The 16,418-nt window shown below is 35.1% G+C and overlaps 1 protein-coding gene across 1 annotated transcript in view; it reads left to right on the top strand.

The window, feature by feature from the left end:
- Positions 1 to 16,418, top strand: part of LOC150081497 (uncharacterized) — a 337,043-nt gene that overhangs the window by 122,230 nt on the left and 198,395 nt on the right. The window contains exon 6 of the mRNA XM_090380224.1: positions 7,121 to 7,202. Coding sequence (XP_090236350.1) covers positions 7,121 to 7,202 — 82 coding nt within the window. The remainder of the gene's footprint in view (positions 1 to 7,120; positions 7,203 to 16,418) is intronic.

Raw genomic sequence — 16,418 nt, 5'->3', positions numbered from 1 at the left:
TAGGCTTTTCTATGTAAATATATTCATTTATTACAAAATTTGGTTAATATGTATTACAAAGTTCTTTTTCACCCCGTGAGAAATGAATATTGTCATTTTGTATGTTTAATACAAATCTTGGCAGAGCAATCTGATTATTGCCCCCCCATACACCTGGCTCTCTACATGCATCTACTTCCTGAAGGATGGCACTGACCTGTTAGAAATTAGTTTTTTGTAAACAAAAAACTAATTTCAAACAAAAGAAAAATTTCAGAGTGCACTTGACGTCTACAACGTCAAGTGCACTCTGAAAAACATCTTTCTGAAGGATGAGTTGTTAAATTAACAAAAGAATTAAAAGCTTTTCTAAGTTGTTTACATGCACTCCCTCACTCTCCATGGGAATAAGGTCAGTTGCAATTGTTACCCCAGTTCAAAGAGTCTTTTACTATCATATACAGCAATCTATTTTTTGTGCCATTTTATCTGAGCTGATGTCTTTTTCGGAACTTGTGTCTTTAAATTAATTTAAAATTTGTTTATATTAAATCTTATCTAGCAGTGTTATGGCAAAAAAATGTAGACGGACAGAATTAAGCCTGGAAATTAAACTAAAAATTATACAAGAGGCCGATAGGATGGAAAGAAGCAAAACGGACATTGCAAAGGAATACAACATCCTTTTCCCTACTTTATCTACAATACTGAAAAACGGAAAAAGACTTGAAGAAGTGCATGACACTGGAGCAGCAATGAAAAACAGGAAACTAATTTGTGGTGCAAAACATGAGGAGCTTGAAACAAAACTTTTCGAGTGGTACCAACAAATGTGTGCATCCAATTTGCCAATATCAGGTCTGATTTTGCAAGGAAAGGCAAATTATCTAGCTCAGCAACATGGGATTAGTGACTTCAAATGCAGCAATGGCTGGCTCCAAAGATTTAAATAGGAATAACTTGGTTTCGCGAAATGTTTGCGGTGGGTCTGGGTTAGTTGGCAAAGAAAAGGCTACAGACTGGTTGCATTCTGTACAGGCCATCCTTGAAAAATATGAGGCAAAGGATATTTTTAATCTTGATGAGACAGGTTTATTTTATAATTTGCTGCCAAACAAAACATTTGCTGTTCAAGGAGAGTCTTGTCATGGTGGAAAATTAAGTAAACAAAGACTTGCTGTTCTGTTATGCTGCAATTCAGATGGGAGTACAAAACTATGCCCACTTGTGATTGGTAAGTTTTCTAAGCCAAGATGTTTTAAAGCAGTTAACCAACTTCCCTGTGATTATGAGGCCAACAGAAGTGCTTGGCTTACAGTAAAAATTTTTCAGTCTTGGTTACCAAAATTGGACAGAAGAATGGCTTCAGAAAAAAGGAACGTTTTGATAATTCTAGACCGTTGTACAGCACATTCTGCCGAGACACTTTTGTTGTCTTTTACCCCCCAATACCACCAGTTTAATGCAACCACTGGATCAAGGCATTATTTATAACCTCAAGAGAGCATATAGAGCCTGCCTGATAAGGTACTTGATCCACAACATGGAAGGAGGGAACAATTTGCAGCCAAAGTGGAATGTCTTGGATGCTATCCATAATATTGGGAAAGTATTACATCAAGTGTAATAATCAACTGCTTCAGAAAGAGTGGCTTGGGAGAGAACATCATCGAAAAAAATGTCCAGCAGACGAATGTGATAGCAACAGTGAGGAATGGAAGAATTTGAAGGAGCATATGGATTTTGTTGGTGAATTTAAAGAGTTTGTGAAGGTGGATGATGAAGTTGCTACCACTGCAACACCAACACCAACACCAGAAGAGCTGCTGGGTACCAAACAAAACGATGATGTTTTTGTTACCAGCGACAGTGAAGAAGTGCGCACACTGCCATCTAAAAAAGTTGCCCAAAATGCATTGAACATAATAGAGAATGTGTTGGCTTGCAGTAATGTTGATAAAGAAAAAACTATTGCATTTGATAACGTTATGCTGTAATTAAAAATGCATATAGTACAAAAACTGTGCAAACAACATTGGATTCTTTCTTTAAAATAGATTAATTTATTAAAAAGTTAATGGTGTGTATGTCTCCTTTTATATTAAGATTGTAATTCTTTTTTACTGCAATACTAAAATATTGTATATATCAAAATATATACTGTACAATATTTTTATTTTCCGTTAATATTTTAATAAACTTTTATCTTGATAAACTTTTTATCTTGATTTCAAGAGAATAAAATATGTTATTCCTATTACTGTATTGTTAAACAAGGCTTTTGTTTTTATTTTATTTTATTTTATTAATTTTTTATATTATTATTATTTATTATTATTCTTAGATATACAGTATGTACCAAACAAAAAACGGTAAAATTTTGACACTTTTGGGGCCCTCGTTACTACAAACCTCGTTATTACAAAACATGAAAATTTAGATCCCTTGAACTTTGTATTAACGAGATTCCACTGTAAATTAATTCAAGTCTAATGTTAACAAGTATCTTCTTTCATCTTGTCAACCTGCAATCCATGTATGATGCTAAGTACTGTAGGTTCTAATACCTCTTGTGCTTGGGGTTCTCATAAAAAAAAAAAGCAAGTGGTAATTTAAATTTCATATTGGCAAATGCAAGGTGCTACGTATGGATAGCAGTAATCCGTATGAGGCACCTTGAATTTGCCAATGTGCTACATATGGATAGCAATAATTTCACAAAACATTCTGTTTGACTGGTACTACACTCAAGGTTATGGAGAATGAAAAAGATCTACGGATAATTTTACTGTGTGATTAAGCCTGAGCTATGTAGATAGGCTACTAGGACAACTTATGATGCTCTGCCAGTTGTAAAAAATTTTGCTAGCAGAAACAAGGAGGTGATTATTTCTTTTTATAAAGTAATGGTTCATATCTTGAATATTGCTTGCAGGTTCTGGAAGCCTCATTTTTAAAAGGTTGTGGATCTCTTGGAGCACCATTCTGCATGGTTTTTGATGTTTGTAACTAATAGCTGTTTTTAACTGTTTTTTATGCTGATTCCTGAAATGTTATTTGTTTGTTTCTATCACATACTGTTTTTTCACAAATCACTTATGTTGATATCATGAGTTGTATTATTTAATATATTATGTTGGGAGTAAATGCTAGGAATCTGTAAACTAAACCTTCACATGTTAGCAATACTGCTTTCAGTCACTTGTTTCTTGACCTTCAGAGCTCCATGCAGCAGTTTATCAGTGTGAGCTCACTTTATTTTTGAGGTTATTGTGTCAAACTTGTGCTGAAAAGCGAGTAAAATGTCTTCACGCAAATGTTTGAATAATACAAACTTATTTCGATATATTTGTGGAAATTATGTAGTCCTCAAGCAAACACAAGATATTACAGAACTTGTAAAAAATGTGTATTGCTTATGTTGGAATGAAACTTGGTGACCAAGATAAACAATGGGCTTTATATAAAGTTTGCCACACCTGTATTTAAGCATTGAGATTGTGGGAAAAATGGTAAAAAGAAGGTTACGCCATTTGCAATTCCCATGATTTGGCGGGAGCCTACAAACCACTGTGTTTGTAGGCTGTTAATTTTGCTTAGTTAATGTAGAGAGATACAATGCAAAGAGTAAGAAGAGCATTGTGTATTCTAATATTCCATCTGCCATTAGACCAGTCCCACATTGAGACAACCTGTTGATTCCATGCCCTCCACTTATATTGGAGAATGTAGAAGCAGAGAGTGTTGAAAGTGAATCTTCTGAAGATGAAACTGAAATCTACATGCGAGATATTTGAGTCCAGCACTAAACTGTTTTCACAACATGAACTCAATGATCTGGTAAGAGATTTAAATTTACCGAAGGAATCTGCAGAACTCCTTGGTTCTAGACTTAAGTCAAAAACTCTTTTAATTACATGGAACATTTTTCTCATCGTACAGACACAGAGAACGAGAACTAGTTCCCAAATTTTCCTAAGGGAAATTCTATGAGATTTTTTGCAGTAATATAAATGGCTTAATGAACTATTACAATAGTTACAATCCTACACAGTGGAGACTTTTTATTGACTCAACAAAGAGGAGTCTCAAAAGTGTGTTGCTACATATTGGAAATAAATATGGGTCAATTCCAGTAGCTGACTGTGCATTTGAAAGAAACATATGATGGGAGCTTGAAGAAGTTGTTGACAAATATTAAGTTATGAAGAACATGGTTAGTTGGTGTGTGCTAACTTTAAAGTGATAAGCATATTACTTGGACAGCAATTTGGCTACACAAAAATTCCTTTCTTCAGTGTGAGTGGGACAGTCAGGCAAGGAGTAAGCACTGGGATGTCAAGCACTGGCCAAAGAAGAGCAGTTTGTTGCCTGGATCAAAGAACATAGTTTATAAACCACTGATTGACCCCCCCCCTAAACTGTCCTCCTTCCACCCTTGCTCATCAAACTGGGTTTGGTGAAACAGTTTGTGAAAGGTTTACCTCTGGAAGATCCTTGCTTCAACTACTATTTTACTGAATTCCCATTGATCATCCAAGAGAAGCTAAAGCAAGGTATTTTGTGGACCTCAAATTTACAAACTGTTGAGGTACTGAATTTTGAGAGAACTACCAATAAAAGAGAAAAACAAGCATCAGGTCTCTGTTGAGAACTTATTAGGGAACAACAGGGATGCACACTACAACGATATAATTGAAAATATGTTGGTAAACTTCAAGAAGCTGGGCTGTAACATGGTCAAGGTACAGTTTTTACGTTCCTGAACTACTTCCCAGAAAATCTAGCAAGTGTTGATGAAGAGCAGAGCGAGAGGTTTCACCAGGACATTATAGACATGGAAATGAGGAATTAGTGGAGGTGGAATGTCAACATGATGGCTGACTATTGCTGGATGCTGAAGAGGAACTGTAAATTAGAAGGATCTGTAAGAAAAAAGAAATGAAAATTTGACCCATCGTATATTAGTTTTTAAAATGAGAGGCAAGGTTTAGTAGGTTTTTTTTTACCACACCCCTTTTTAATAGTGTTTTCAACATGTATTTAAATATAAAAGTCTGGTAAAAGTAGCATTTTTTTTTAATAATTTCAGTGCACAGATCCTGCCAAAATTAATAAAAATTTGTGAAAAATCTAATTTTCTTTCATCACTTTTGAAGAAACTTGATGTGATGGAAACAGACGGAAGTCATTTTTGAATTCAGCTTTAGAAAATGGTTCGGAAGCATTCTTTTCGGAGAAAACAGTGATTTTTTTTTTTTAAAATGCAGAGTAGTGTAATCTGTGCAGAGAGAGAGAGAGAGAGAGAGAGAGAGAGAGCAACACTCAAGGGCACAAAAGGATACCCTTACCTTAAAAGACTTCAACTCTACAAATTGCAGCACTTTGAAACTACACACCTGCAAGTACACTTTAGTGAAGTTTCAGTCTTTAAATGGATTGAGTAAACTAGGTGCTGATGGCATCTTAATTCTTTATCAGATAACACATAAATTTAAACAGAATGGATGCAATACATTTATGCAGAAGAAACGCCCATCTGCTGTCATGGAATTGATAGTTTGAATAAATTTAAAGAAGCATAAGAAAAATTATTAGAGGGGATGGACAGATGTGGTGGGCGCCTCCTTAGCCAGGTGGGCAGGAGCAGCAGTGCGTAGCACACGCTTCTTGATTAGACTGGGGTTCGAGCCCGTGCCCACCAAATACGGAGGATGCGGAAAGGTCAGGGAATGACCACCGCATATCCCCAGAGTAATATGGCCTTAGTTGCTAATGCTCCTAAAAATCAAATAACAATGTAAGATTCAAGAAACTTCATATTTATTGAATAATAGTAACATCATATGCACTGAAAGTATTCTAAATTTGGTTTAATTTTTGAAAAATTCTTTTAATTTTTATTGTTTTGAACTATCTCAGGCTTTTTTTTTTACGAGATTGTGACAGTGCAAATTTTTCTGATAAATAAAATCTCTGTTAGTTATGCTTCATCCTGGTTGTCAATCTAATCAATACATTTTGAGAGCCCTTCAGCTTCTCAGTTGTTAGCAGTACTGGTGGTGGTGGTGTCATGCCACATCAGCATTTTCTGCTGTATCATTCCAGTATCTGTACAAGACCGTGATGGAAAACACTGAAATCCTCCTATACTTTTAAATATCAAGGCTCTACCTCACAATAATATATTTTATATGTAGAGTTAATATATATATATATATGTCATTTATGTTATTTCTTTTTCCATGTTGTAATATCTTTTTAACCTGTTTCCCAATATCTGTTTCTTGAACATGTCTGTGCTCTGAGCAAGGAGTTTTTTTACTAGTAATGAGCTTTGTAGAATGTGCTCTACAAATTTGAAAATTCATAAAAATGAAAATTTTGTATATATAATTGCTTTTAAATATGAATTTCTTCTTATTTTGTATTGATTGTCTAATATTAGAGTGAAATTATTTCAAAAATCAAATAGTTTTTTTTTAAAGTAAAAATATATAAAAAAATCATAAAAAACTTGTCATAACTTCTTTCTGGATGTAATACTGTCTTCTGTGTTCTACACAATTTGTTTAGTACTCGATTTCGTTTCCTGAACTTTTGGATCTGAATTCCAGAATATTTATCCAGAGAATGCATATTCACTGGATACATATTCCTTCCATTCTTCCCTTTTTTGTCCTCATTTATTTATTTGTTTCTTTGCTACTTTTTTTTTAACTTTTTCCATATTGCCTGTGTATGCATATGTTTATATGTATGTATATATGTAGTGCAGCATATGTATGTATGAAAAAGGTAAAAATATATACAAAGTGGGTGATGTGTCAGCTTATTGAGAAGTAATTTGCAAAAAATACATTCTTGAAGTTAATTACATGCCTACATTATTTTATTAATCTTATATTTACATGATATTATTTTTCACATTTAAATGACTTGTTCAGACTGTTTTTAGTAATTTATTTCTTAATTAATTGCAGCTGATTTACTGAGAATTAAATTTTTGTTTTCACTAAACTGACATATGGCTTGCCCTATATATTTTTAATGTAATACATGCCTCTTGCTAGCAGATATAATTCACACATGTTTTTTCTATATATACTTTTTTCATAATATAAAGAAATTTTGTATTTAGGTTCCCAATCCAAACTGTGCAACAGAATATAAGAAAGGCTATGTCATGAGAAAATGCTGTTTGGATCCAAGTGGAAAAAAAAGTTTGTAAATAATCTCCAGTAACTAGTAAGATTATAGGCACATAAGGATGTATATATGTTATTGACAAAGTATGTAATTGAATGCAAAGTGTGTATTAATATCATTTGTTCCACCTATCCTAAATATTATGTAGAATGCATGTGAAGAATCAGAAATGTGTGGAACAAAAAATATTGCATAACCATACATTTTATGCACATCTCATATTATAGGTTTCAATTTTCATCCACTCACTTTCAAAATGGCTAAAATAAATTTGTGAAACAGCAGTTTTCTTGAGAATTAAACATGAAAATAATAGGGCCAGGTATGTGAGACATCGTTAACTTTTACCCCCCCCCCCTCTGTGAGGGAGAAAAAGTTAGTTGTAGAAGTATCATCTGTTAAGGTCACAAAAGGTGATTTTTAACTCATTTTGCTCCGTGAATTTTGGTCTTTTTATTTCTTTTAGTATATTCTTTGCCATTGTTGATGACCTGATTTTACATTTATATACTTCATAGAGTTCAATTAGCTCAGTTAATTGAATAAAATTCAGTTAGTTGAGTCAAGTAATTTTATCATTGATATGATTTCTGATGCACAAAATGTTTTTCTACAATGAGAAAAACATTTTGTGCCTTTATGTGCCATTCGTGCCTTTATAACCACCAAGTTGGGGGTTACATATAATAATGGATGCAGAACAATTTTGTGCCTTGGCTTGGATGTGCTATAAACAAGAGGAAAGCCTCTTGCAATGCCATTGGAGGTACTCCTGCAAACAAGCTATTTAAAGCATCTTCTTCCATTTTAACATGAATCTAGCCAGAAACAGTCATTGATCATTAATCTAATTCTGGTTATGTTGAAGTATTGAATGTTAGTCATATAACTTTCTAGAAGCAACCATCTGAATAGCCCTGTATTCAGGACAATTCGATGCCTACACTGAATGTAGTAATAAATTTACTTATTTTTACAATTTATATATTAAGCCTAGCTTCTCGAACTCTCTGGATTTATGATGGCGAATCTGTCTTTTTTACTCAATAATTGATTTGACCCCTCTTCTCCGTCTTGCCATTGTATTAGAGTTGGTACATAGTGTTTCTGTGTGTTTTTTCAATCTCCAGCTTTTTCTTTACACAAAAAATAGTAAAAGTGTGTTAAATTGGAATTTTTAAAAATTTCTGTGAATTTTTTTATTAATTTTGTTAATGAATATGGCCATGATGAATACCTGAAACCATGATAAATATCTGGAAATATTTCAGTTATCCTTTAAAAAAAAAAAGAAGCAAACTCTATTATTCTGCAGGTTTTATTTTCAATGCAGCACATGTGATACAGCCCAGGGATGATATCATCTCTCACTTTAGAAAACAATGAAGATTAATAAAAGAACTTAGTTTATTAAAAGTTAATATAATTAAAGCATTTATTTTCAGCGAGTGCAGTGCAGATATTGATTCCAACCACAATCCAGTTATAATCCAGTGTTGTCTGCGATTAACACTAGATGAATGCAAAACCCGGCACCAAGCTGAACGTGGCGACCTGCGCAGCAATACATACAAGTTTATGAAGCTTAAAAAATGTCAAATGTGTGAGAGCTATATTTCCCATTTACTGTAGTTGTATCGGAGACACACTGTTGTCATTCACTGTATTCACAAGATAACACGTGATATTATAGGCTGACTCGTGTTCAGGAGCTCACATTTTTCTGTTCGAACAGAAATTTTGGGAGGCGTGGCAGCGTGAGTAGAGGAGCATATTTCTGGAGGTCACTACCATAAAACAGTTTGTAGTTCCCAGTTTATTGTGCTTTTCAGTTAGTGCAGTCTAATTATAAACAGGTAGTAAACACGATCTTACTGCATTTGCAATAATACCGATAGCTGGAATCTGTGGGTTTTTACGTTATTATGGCAAAATGTGTTTCTCCTTCCATGAAATCTTCAATCATATTAAAAACAAATAAATTTTCAGAATCTTCTCTTCATTCCTATTTTTAAGTTTCATAAACTTGTCTCACTTGTGCAATTTGTGCATCCCATGTTCAGGATGCACAAATTGCACAAGTGAGACAAGTTTGCAAAGCTTAAAACATTTTCTGATATTTTCTTTTTTACTGTTTTAAATTTTACAATCGAAAAAAAAAAAAAAGAAAATATCAGTGAACAGAAATATCAATCAAACTTCATATATTTTCAAGGTGAAGTGCTATATTTACTGTAATATTTATTTATATATTATAAATTTAAGATGTTTAAACCTATGGCAATTTTATTGGGTTTTTAACTTGTTTTAGTGTTTTACTTACCAGACTGAATATATTTTTTTGAGTGCTCTGCCCCATCCCTATTTTCCCCATAAGCCCTCTTGTTTTTAATGCCTGAAATACCATAACTTGGAAATTTTTAGGAACACATGTACCACATTATAGCAGAACTGACTGTACTTGAAATCATACTTTAAGAACATGGAATACCTTTTGAATGAGTAAACCCTATGAGTTGAGAAGTCATCCACAAACAAAAAAAAAAAAAAAAAAAATTATCATTGATTGAAACCAAGCAGTGGTGTATGAAATGTTTTTTCAACATTATGCGGTAGAGTCAAAAGTGTTTCTGTGAAACTGTTTGGTTTTTCCAGATGCTTTCTTGCCCACATAGTCATGCTATTTGTCGTATTGTCACAAGTTATAAAGGTTTTGATAAATATATCAGTGTTAATCACTGTCAAGATAACAAGGATTTAAAAAGCAGTTATTTGTTAATGAAAGAAAAAGATAGATTTTTAATAATTTGTAACATATTTAAGATCCACCTAAGACATTCGAACAGTCTGACCACAATAAATTTTCAATAAGCTTTATTTGTTTGACTTGTTTGAAAATGATTCTCTACCTAAGTAGTTCATCTTGTTTTTATATAGACAACATTTTTCCACCACAATAAATTTGCACAGGGCCCCATCCTAAGCACCTGTACAGACACATCTGATTTGTGTCAGACATATTTGATTTATATAAACAGCAGTGATATGTAACAAGACTGGATACTAGATTGTCTATTACACTGCCCTGCCATTTATATCTGGACACTTGCATATTTACAAATAACCTTTATTTACAAGAAAACTAATAATGTGCGCTGAAACCTTTATGACAGCCTGCATACAATATATACAGGTTGTCATACTGTTCAGAATACAATACAGGTAGTTCTTGACTTTACGAGTTAATTCGTTTCTAGTGCGCGCATGTAAAGCGAAAACTAGTAAAGTGGGAATTTATTTCCCATAGACATAATGTTTAAAAATAGGGGTTACGTTATCGAACAATGAAATTAGTTAGCTAATTAGTTTATGTTTAAACAATGATTAATTTATCCACAGAAATGAAAGTATAGGCAGTAAAATCAAGCAAATTATAATAATAGAGAAATTATTTATGACTTACAAATGTTAAAGAATGTTGATCACTCATTATTGGCTCCGCACTCGTTGGTTTGTTGCACAAGGAGTCATCTTCAGAAATGCTTCAAGAGGGATTTATTTCCAAGATAATCTTCTCTTTTCTTTATAAATTTCAATAGCATGCATAAGCATTTTTTAACGGAATGCACAAATTGCAACTAACACAATTTGCTCGGAGTAACAAGTTTATGAAGCTTTAAAAAAATAAAGGAATGAAGAGAAGATTCTGAAAATTTATTTATGTTTTTTATATGATTGAAGATTTCAGTAAAGGGCAAATACATTTCACCATAATAATGTAAAAACCCACACAATTCCAGCTATTGGTATTTTCACAAATGCATTAGCATTAGCATTAGCATTAGTAGAGGCATACGAAGCAAGAAAGCAAGCTTATGCAGTATCAGCCAAAAAAAAAAAAAAAAAAACCACTCTCATTTCATCCCTCCGTTTGTTTGAAATACCTGTCCAGCTGAGCTTTAAATTTATTTAGGCTATCAACTTCCACAACAAGGGATGGAAGTCTGTTCCACCAACCAACTACCCGCTGGCTAAAGGCACATTTCTGCACATCTATCCTACATCTGTCTTTCCTCAATTTGAATTTATGCCCTCTCAGGTGATTATTCTGAGCAAGAGAAAGAATCCCATTGGCATTCGCAAACAATTCAAGGCTTTATACACCTCTATCAGATCACCTCGCCAATGCCTAGTCTTCAGACACTGTAATTTGCAAAATTTAAGTCTTTCTTCATAAGAGCAAGCCTTCGTTCCATTCACTAATCTTGTTGCCCTTCTCTGTACTCGTTCCAGCAGCTCTACATCCTTCTTGAAATGAGGCCTCCAGAGTTGTGTACAGTACTCAAGGTGTGGCCTGACCATTGCCTTATACAAGGGAATAATCACCTCTTTATCCCTGCTAGAAAAATTCCTGTATATCATTGACAAGACACCATGAGCTACTCTTGCAGCCCATCTGCACTGTTCAGAGAACTTCATATCTGCCTGCACAATAACCCCAGGTCCTTTTCATTCTCTACCACTGTCAGTGTAGTACCACAGAGTTGATACGTTGCTCTGTGGTTGCTGTTTCTCATATGTAGTACTTTACATTTGTCAATGTTAAACTTCATTTGCCACCTCTCAGCCCATCTGTTCAACCTTTCCAAATCCTGTTGCAGTAGCATACTGTCAGTAGTGTCCTTAACAACCCTGCCAACCTTTGTATCGTCTGCGAACTTGGACATTAAGCTTGATATACCATCATCAATATCATTTATAAATACAGAAAACAGTAATGGACCCAACACTGAACCCTGAGGGATTCCACTAATAACATTAGTCCACAATGAGCAGTCCATTGATTACCACTCTCTGTCTTCTCCCCTTCAACCATCCCTTTATCCATAGCAGCAATTTGCCTCCAATGCCACACTGCTCCAATTTGTACAGCAGTCTTCCATGTGCAACAGTATTAAAAGCCTTTCTAAGATCCAAATATATAATATCAAAGTTATTCCCTGTATCCAGTTCTTTTGTGACTGCATCATAGTATCCAATCAAATTGGTCAGGCAAGACTTTCCCTTAACAAAACCATGCTGTGTCTGAGCTGTAACTGAAGTCTTGTCTAGATGATGCTGCAGTGCTTCTTTAACCAGTGCCTCCATTAATTTTCCTGGAACAGATATTAAACTCACAGGTCTATAATTACTTGTATCAGCCTTTGATCCCCCCTTTGTGAATTGGCATCACATTTGCACATCTCCAGTCTGTGGGTACCTCCCCTGAGTACAAAGAAGCTCTCATAATTATGGCTGAGGGTTTGCTTACTTCCTTTGCTGCCTCCTTTAATATAACTGGATAGATCCCATCCACCCCGGGTGCGTTTTTTATGTTTATCCTCAACAATTTCTCCTCCATTTTCCCCTCAGTTATAACAAAATCATCTAGCTCACTGCCAGAGTTTACTTCACCTCTGGCATTCCCCTTCCTGAATAACTCCTCATGTGTGAATGTAGGTGCAAAATACTCATTTAGTTTGTTAGCCACCTGAGCAAGATCCTCTGTTGAACCATCAATATCCAGTGGACCAATCTGATTCATCCTTTTCCTTCTAGAGTTTACATATGTAAAGAACTCTTTTCTGTTTTTCTTTGCATCCTTTGCCAAGGATTTTTCATAATCTGCCTTTGCCTGCCTAATCTTCTTTGTGACTTGGTTACAGACCAACTTATATCTGTCATAGGCTTCCATGTCACCCATTAATTTATATGTATCCCATGCATTTTTCTTCTCTGCCATATGTCTTATTAGTTCATCTGACATCCATTTAGGCCTAAACCTTGAACAATATTTCTTAGTTGGTATGTAAAGCTTAGTAGCTTCCAAGATAAGTTCTTTGAATGCTTCCCATTTTGAATTTGCTGTTGGTAACATCATCAGATGGTCCCACTGTATAGAATTTAAATACTTCTCAGACAGACCAGGCTGAAAAAAATTCTAACCCTTGAGCCTTGCACAATCTTTCCAGGGCCGAATTAATTGAGAAGGCTCTCATCATATACTCCCTCCTATCATGTCTTGGCAGAATTGCAGACACTTTCAAATTCAACCCTAATTCACAGCTTTTTTTTCAACAGTTAGCTGTACTTGTTAAGTAATTCCACCGGTCTCCTACTCTTAATATCATTAGTGCCATCGTGTACAACAATATCACCTTTTGTGCCCTTAAAAGATGATATCCGCTCTGCAACATCATCAACCTTTGCCCCAGGCAGATATGCCCTGGTCCTGTTCCACCTATCCTTTTTACAAAGCATGTTCCCCGTTTCCCTGACAATAGATTCACCAACAACTACTAGTTCCTGTGGGACCAGCGCATTCTGTCTTGGGGTTGCCACTGTGTTGCGTGATAAACAAGTGCAAGCTCTGGCATTGATGTCGGCAGCTGAGAGCTTGATGGGCCCTCAATTTAGATCCTTCGAGAGCATCCACCTGTCCTTCAAGCTCTCATATAGGCCCACGACAATGCAATAACATCGAGTTTACTGCCTGTTTATAATTGCTTGCAGTAACATAAAAGCTCAATAAACCAGAAAGTGCAAATTTTTTTTTATTGTTTTATGGTTGTGACTTCTAGAAACGTGCTTTAGAAAAATATCACAAAGCCGTTCAATTTTGAACGGCTTTGTGATATTTTTTCTTATATCATACGATAACGAAGAAAGTGTAATGCTTTAATGATTTGAATTGATAACTAATACAATTTACACTATAAAAATGACCTTTTAGGGAGTTATATAGCAAAAATTTGAACTTTGAGGTCGTGGAATGAATTACCAAAAAACAATGTGTTATTGGGTTCATATTACAATATTTTCATGATATGATGGTAATGGATTAATATCGTAAAGCAGGGTACACTATTGCATAGCTGCGTGCATGGATTGAAATGCAATATTTATGAATTTTGCAGTTAACGTTCATATTTTTGATTTTTTTGATACTTGATGCTTAAAAAAAAAAAAAAACTCGTAAAGTGAAAATTCATAAAGTGGGAACTGCCTGTACAGTTTTCTGATGAGGCAAATTTCTTCATATTGGACGGTTGAATTGGGGTCCCTTCAAAGCTTTGAGATCCAAATCAGTATTGATGATTTCATTTGATATATGCAAGAATGAATCGTATCGGGCAAATCTCGCGTGGTCATTGGGTTGAGCAACCCTTGTATTCACATCATTTGCGTTTTTAAACTGCTGTAAATAGGTAAAAAGAGAATAGAAACACATCACATTTGTGTTTTGTTACTAGATATTGCTCATGAAAGTAGATCTGCCTCTCCTCAATTAGCTGTAAATTAAATTTGTAAGTTATTTTGAAAAGTGGCATGATTTTATGGAATATAGTGCAAGATACCTGGATATAATTTAGTTGCATTATTAAAGGAACCATGTAGAGGTCGTAATTTTTTTTTTTATATAACAATTTTCATTAAGGAGATATTTTAACTTATAAATGAGGAGTGGGCAACCTTTGTTCAGCCTGCAACTGAATGAAGGTTGGATGAAAATTTTATAAATTACTTGAGGTTTGTGCTCTCTTTATATATAGAGAATGATTATAATTAAAGCCTATTAGCCGACCGGGCCAGCCGGGTGGGTAAAGTGCCTGCCTGGCAACCCAAAGGTCGCGGGTTCGATTCCCGCCTCGGGCTTGGATCAAAGTATTGCAAAAACCTTGGGAGGTGCATTATGGCCACAGAAGCCTATGCGTCAACAACTACAAAAAAAAAAAAAAAAAAAAAAAGCCTATTAGTTCAGCCATCTGATGATAATAGCTTGGTTTACAAGTCAATATAAATTAAATTCAAGTGAACAAACGTTTGAGGCAGTTTGCAACCTTCTATGTTATGCCAATGATGCCCAATGGATAAAGGAAGGTACTAAGACACCTTGCCAGGGCTCTGGTATTATCAAAGGAATGTCAGAATGGAAGAATTGATGGATCTGCCAAACTAGTAACAGGAAACAAATCTTTCACATTTAAGGTTGCTGCTTATTTGGCTTTTAGCCAAATGTAAGTGAATAAGTGGTTTTTTTTTTTTTATGAGAACCCCAAACACGAGAGGTATTATAACCTATAGTACTTAGTACCGTGCTTGGGTTGAAGGTTGAGAAGACGAAAGAAGATATTTGTTGATATTGGACTTGAACTTCTGTAGATTGTAATTTTCAGGAAATACGTATGAAGGAAGGTTGTTCCAGAAAACGGCAGTTGAATGAATAAATGAGGAAGATGAAAAGTTGGTTCTGTGGGTTTGAAGTTGGACAGTAAACGGATGTTGGCTGGTGGCGGCACGTATTCGGACTGTTTTGAAAGAGAGAGCGGGAATTATAGAAGCCAATTCAGAAGAACAGTGCCCATGGAAGTATCTGTAGAAGAGGCATGCAGCAGAAACAGTGCGTCTATGAGACAGCGAGTGGAGAGACTCTGTTAGAGATGAATCATTAATTAACCTAACTGCCCTCTTCTGAGTGGAATCAAGAAGCCTGAGAGAGGTTTTGGGGGCACCACCCCAGATGTGGGAACAATATTCCATGGCAGGGCGGATTTGCGATTTATACAGAGTGAGCAGCTGTTTGGGGGAAAAGTAACGCCGAGAGCAAAAGAGAAAACCAAGTTTTTAGATGCAGAGGAAGCAATATTTGTAATGTGCTTGTGCCAAGAGAGATTAGAAGTCAGGGTAATCCCCAAAAGAGATATATCATTTTGCCTAGAAATCGGAGTGTCACTAAAGATAAGCATAGGAGCAGAAGAATCCTTTTTGCGAGATATAAGACAAGATTGAGTTTTAGAAGGGTTGAAATCAACTAAGTTGTCTTTGCCCCACTGGAGAATTACCTGAAGATCGGCATTTAAGGAATTAGCAGCAGATTTTCGAGAACTTGAAGCTGATTGAGCTGGACAAGGTTTCTCAAAATGGAAAGTTGAATGCAATGTGCTATCATCGGCAAAACTATGGATAGGATTTTCGGTCAATGGAAGAAGGTCATTGATATACAAGAGGAAATGAGTGGGGGAAAGAACTGAACCTTGGGGGACACCGGCATTAGTGGAGAAGTTAGAAGACAGAGAGCCATCTACCATCACCCTCAGTGAGCGATCAGAGAGAAAACTGGATAACCAATTACTAAAAACAGTTGGCAAACCATAAGATGGAAACTTGTTTAGAAGACCTTTATGCCAAAC

This window comes from Mastigoproctus giganteus, chromosome 8 (genome assembly GCF_048544385.1).
Source record: "Mastigoproctus giganteus isolate SK-2022 chromosome 8, ASM4854438v1, whole genome shotgun sequence".
Taxonomy (NCBI): domain Eukaryota; kingdom Metazoa; phylum Arthropoda; class Arachnida; order Uropygi; family Thelyphonidae; genus Mastigoproctus; species Mastigoproctus giganteus.
Note: the sequence above shows the minus strand (reverse complement) of the source record. Positions and strands in the feature narration are given on the sequence as shown.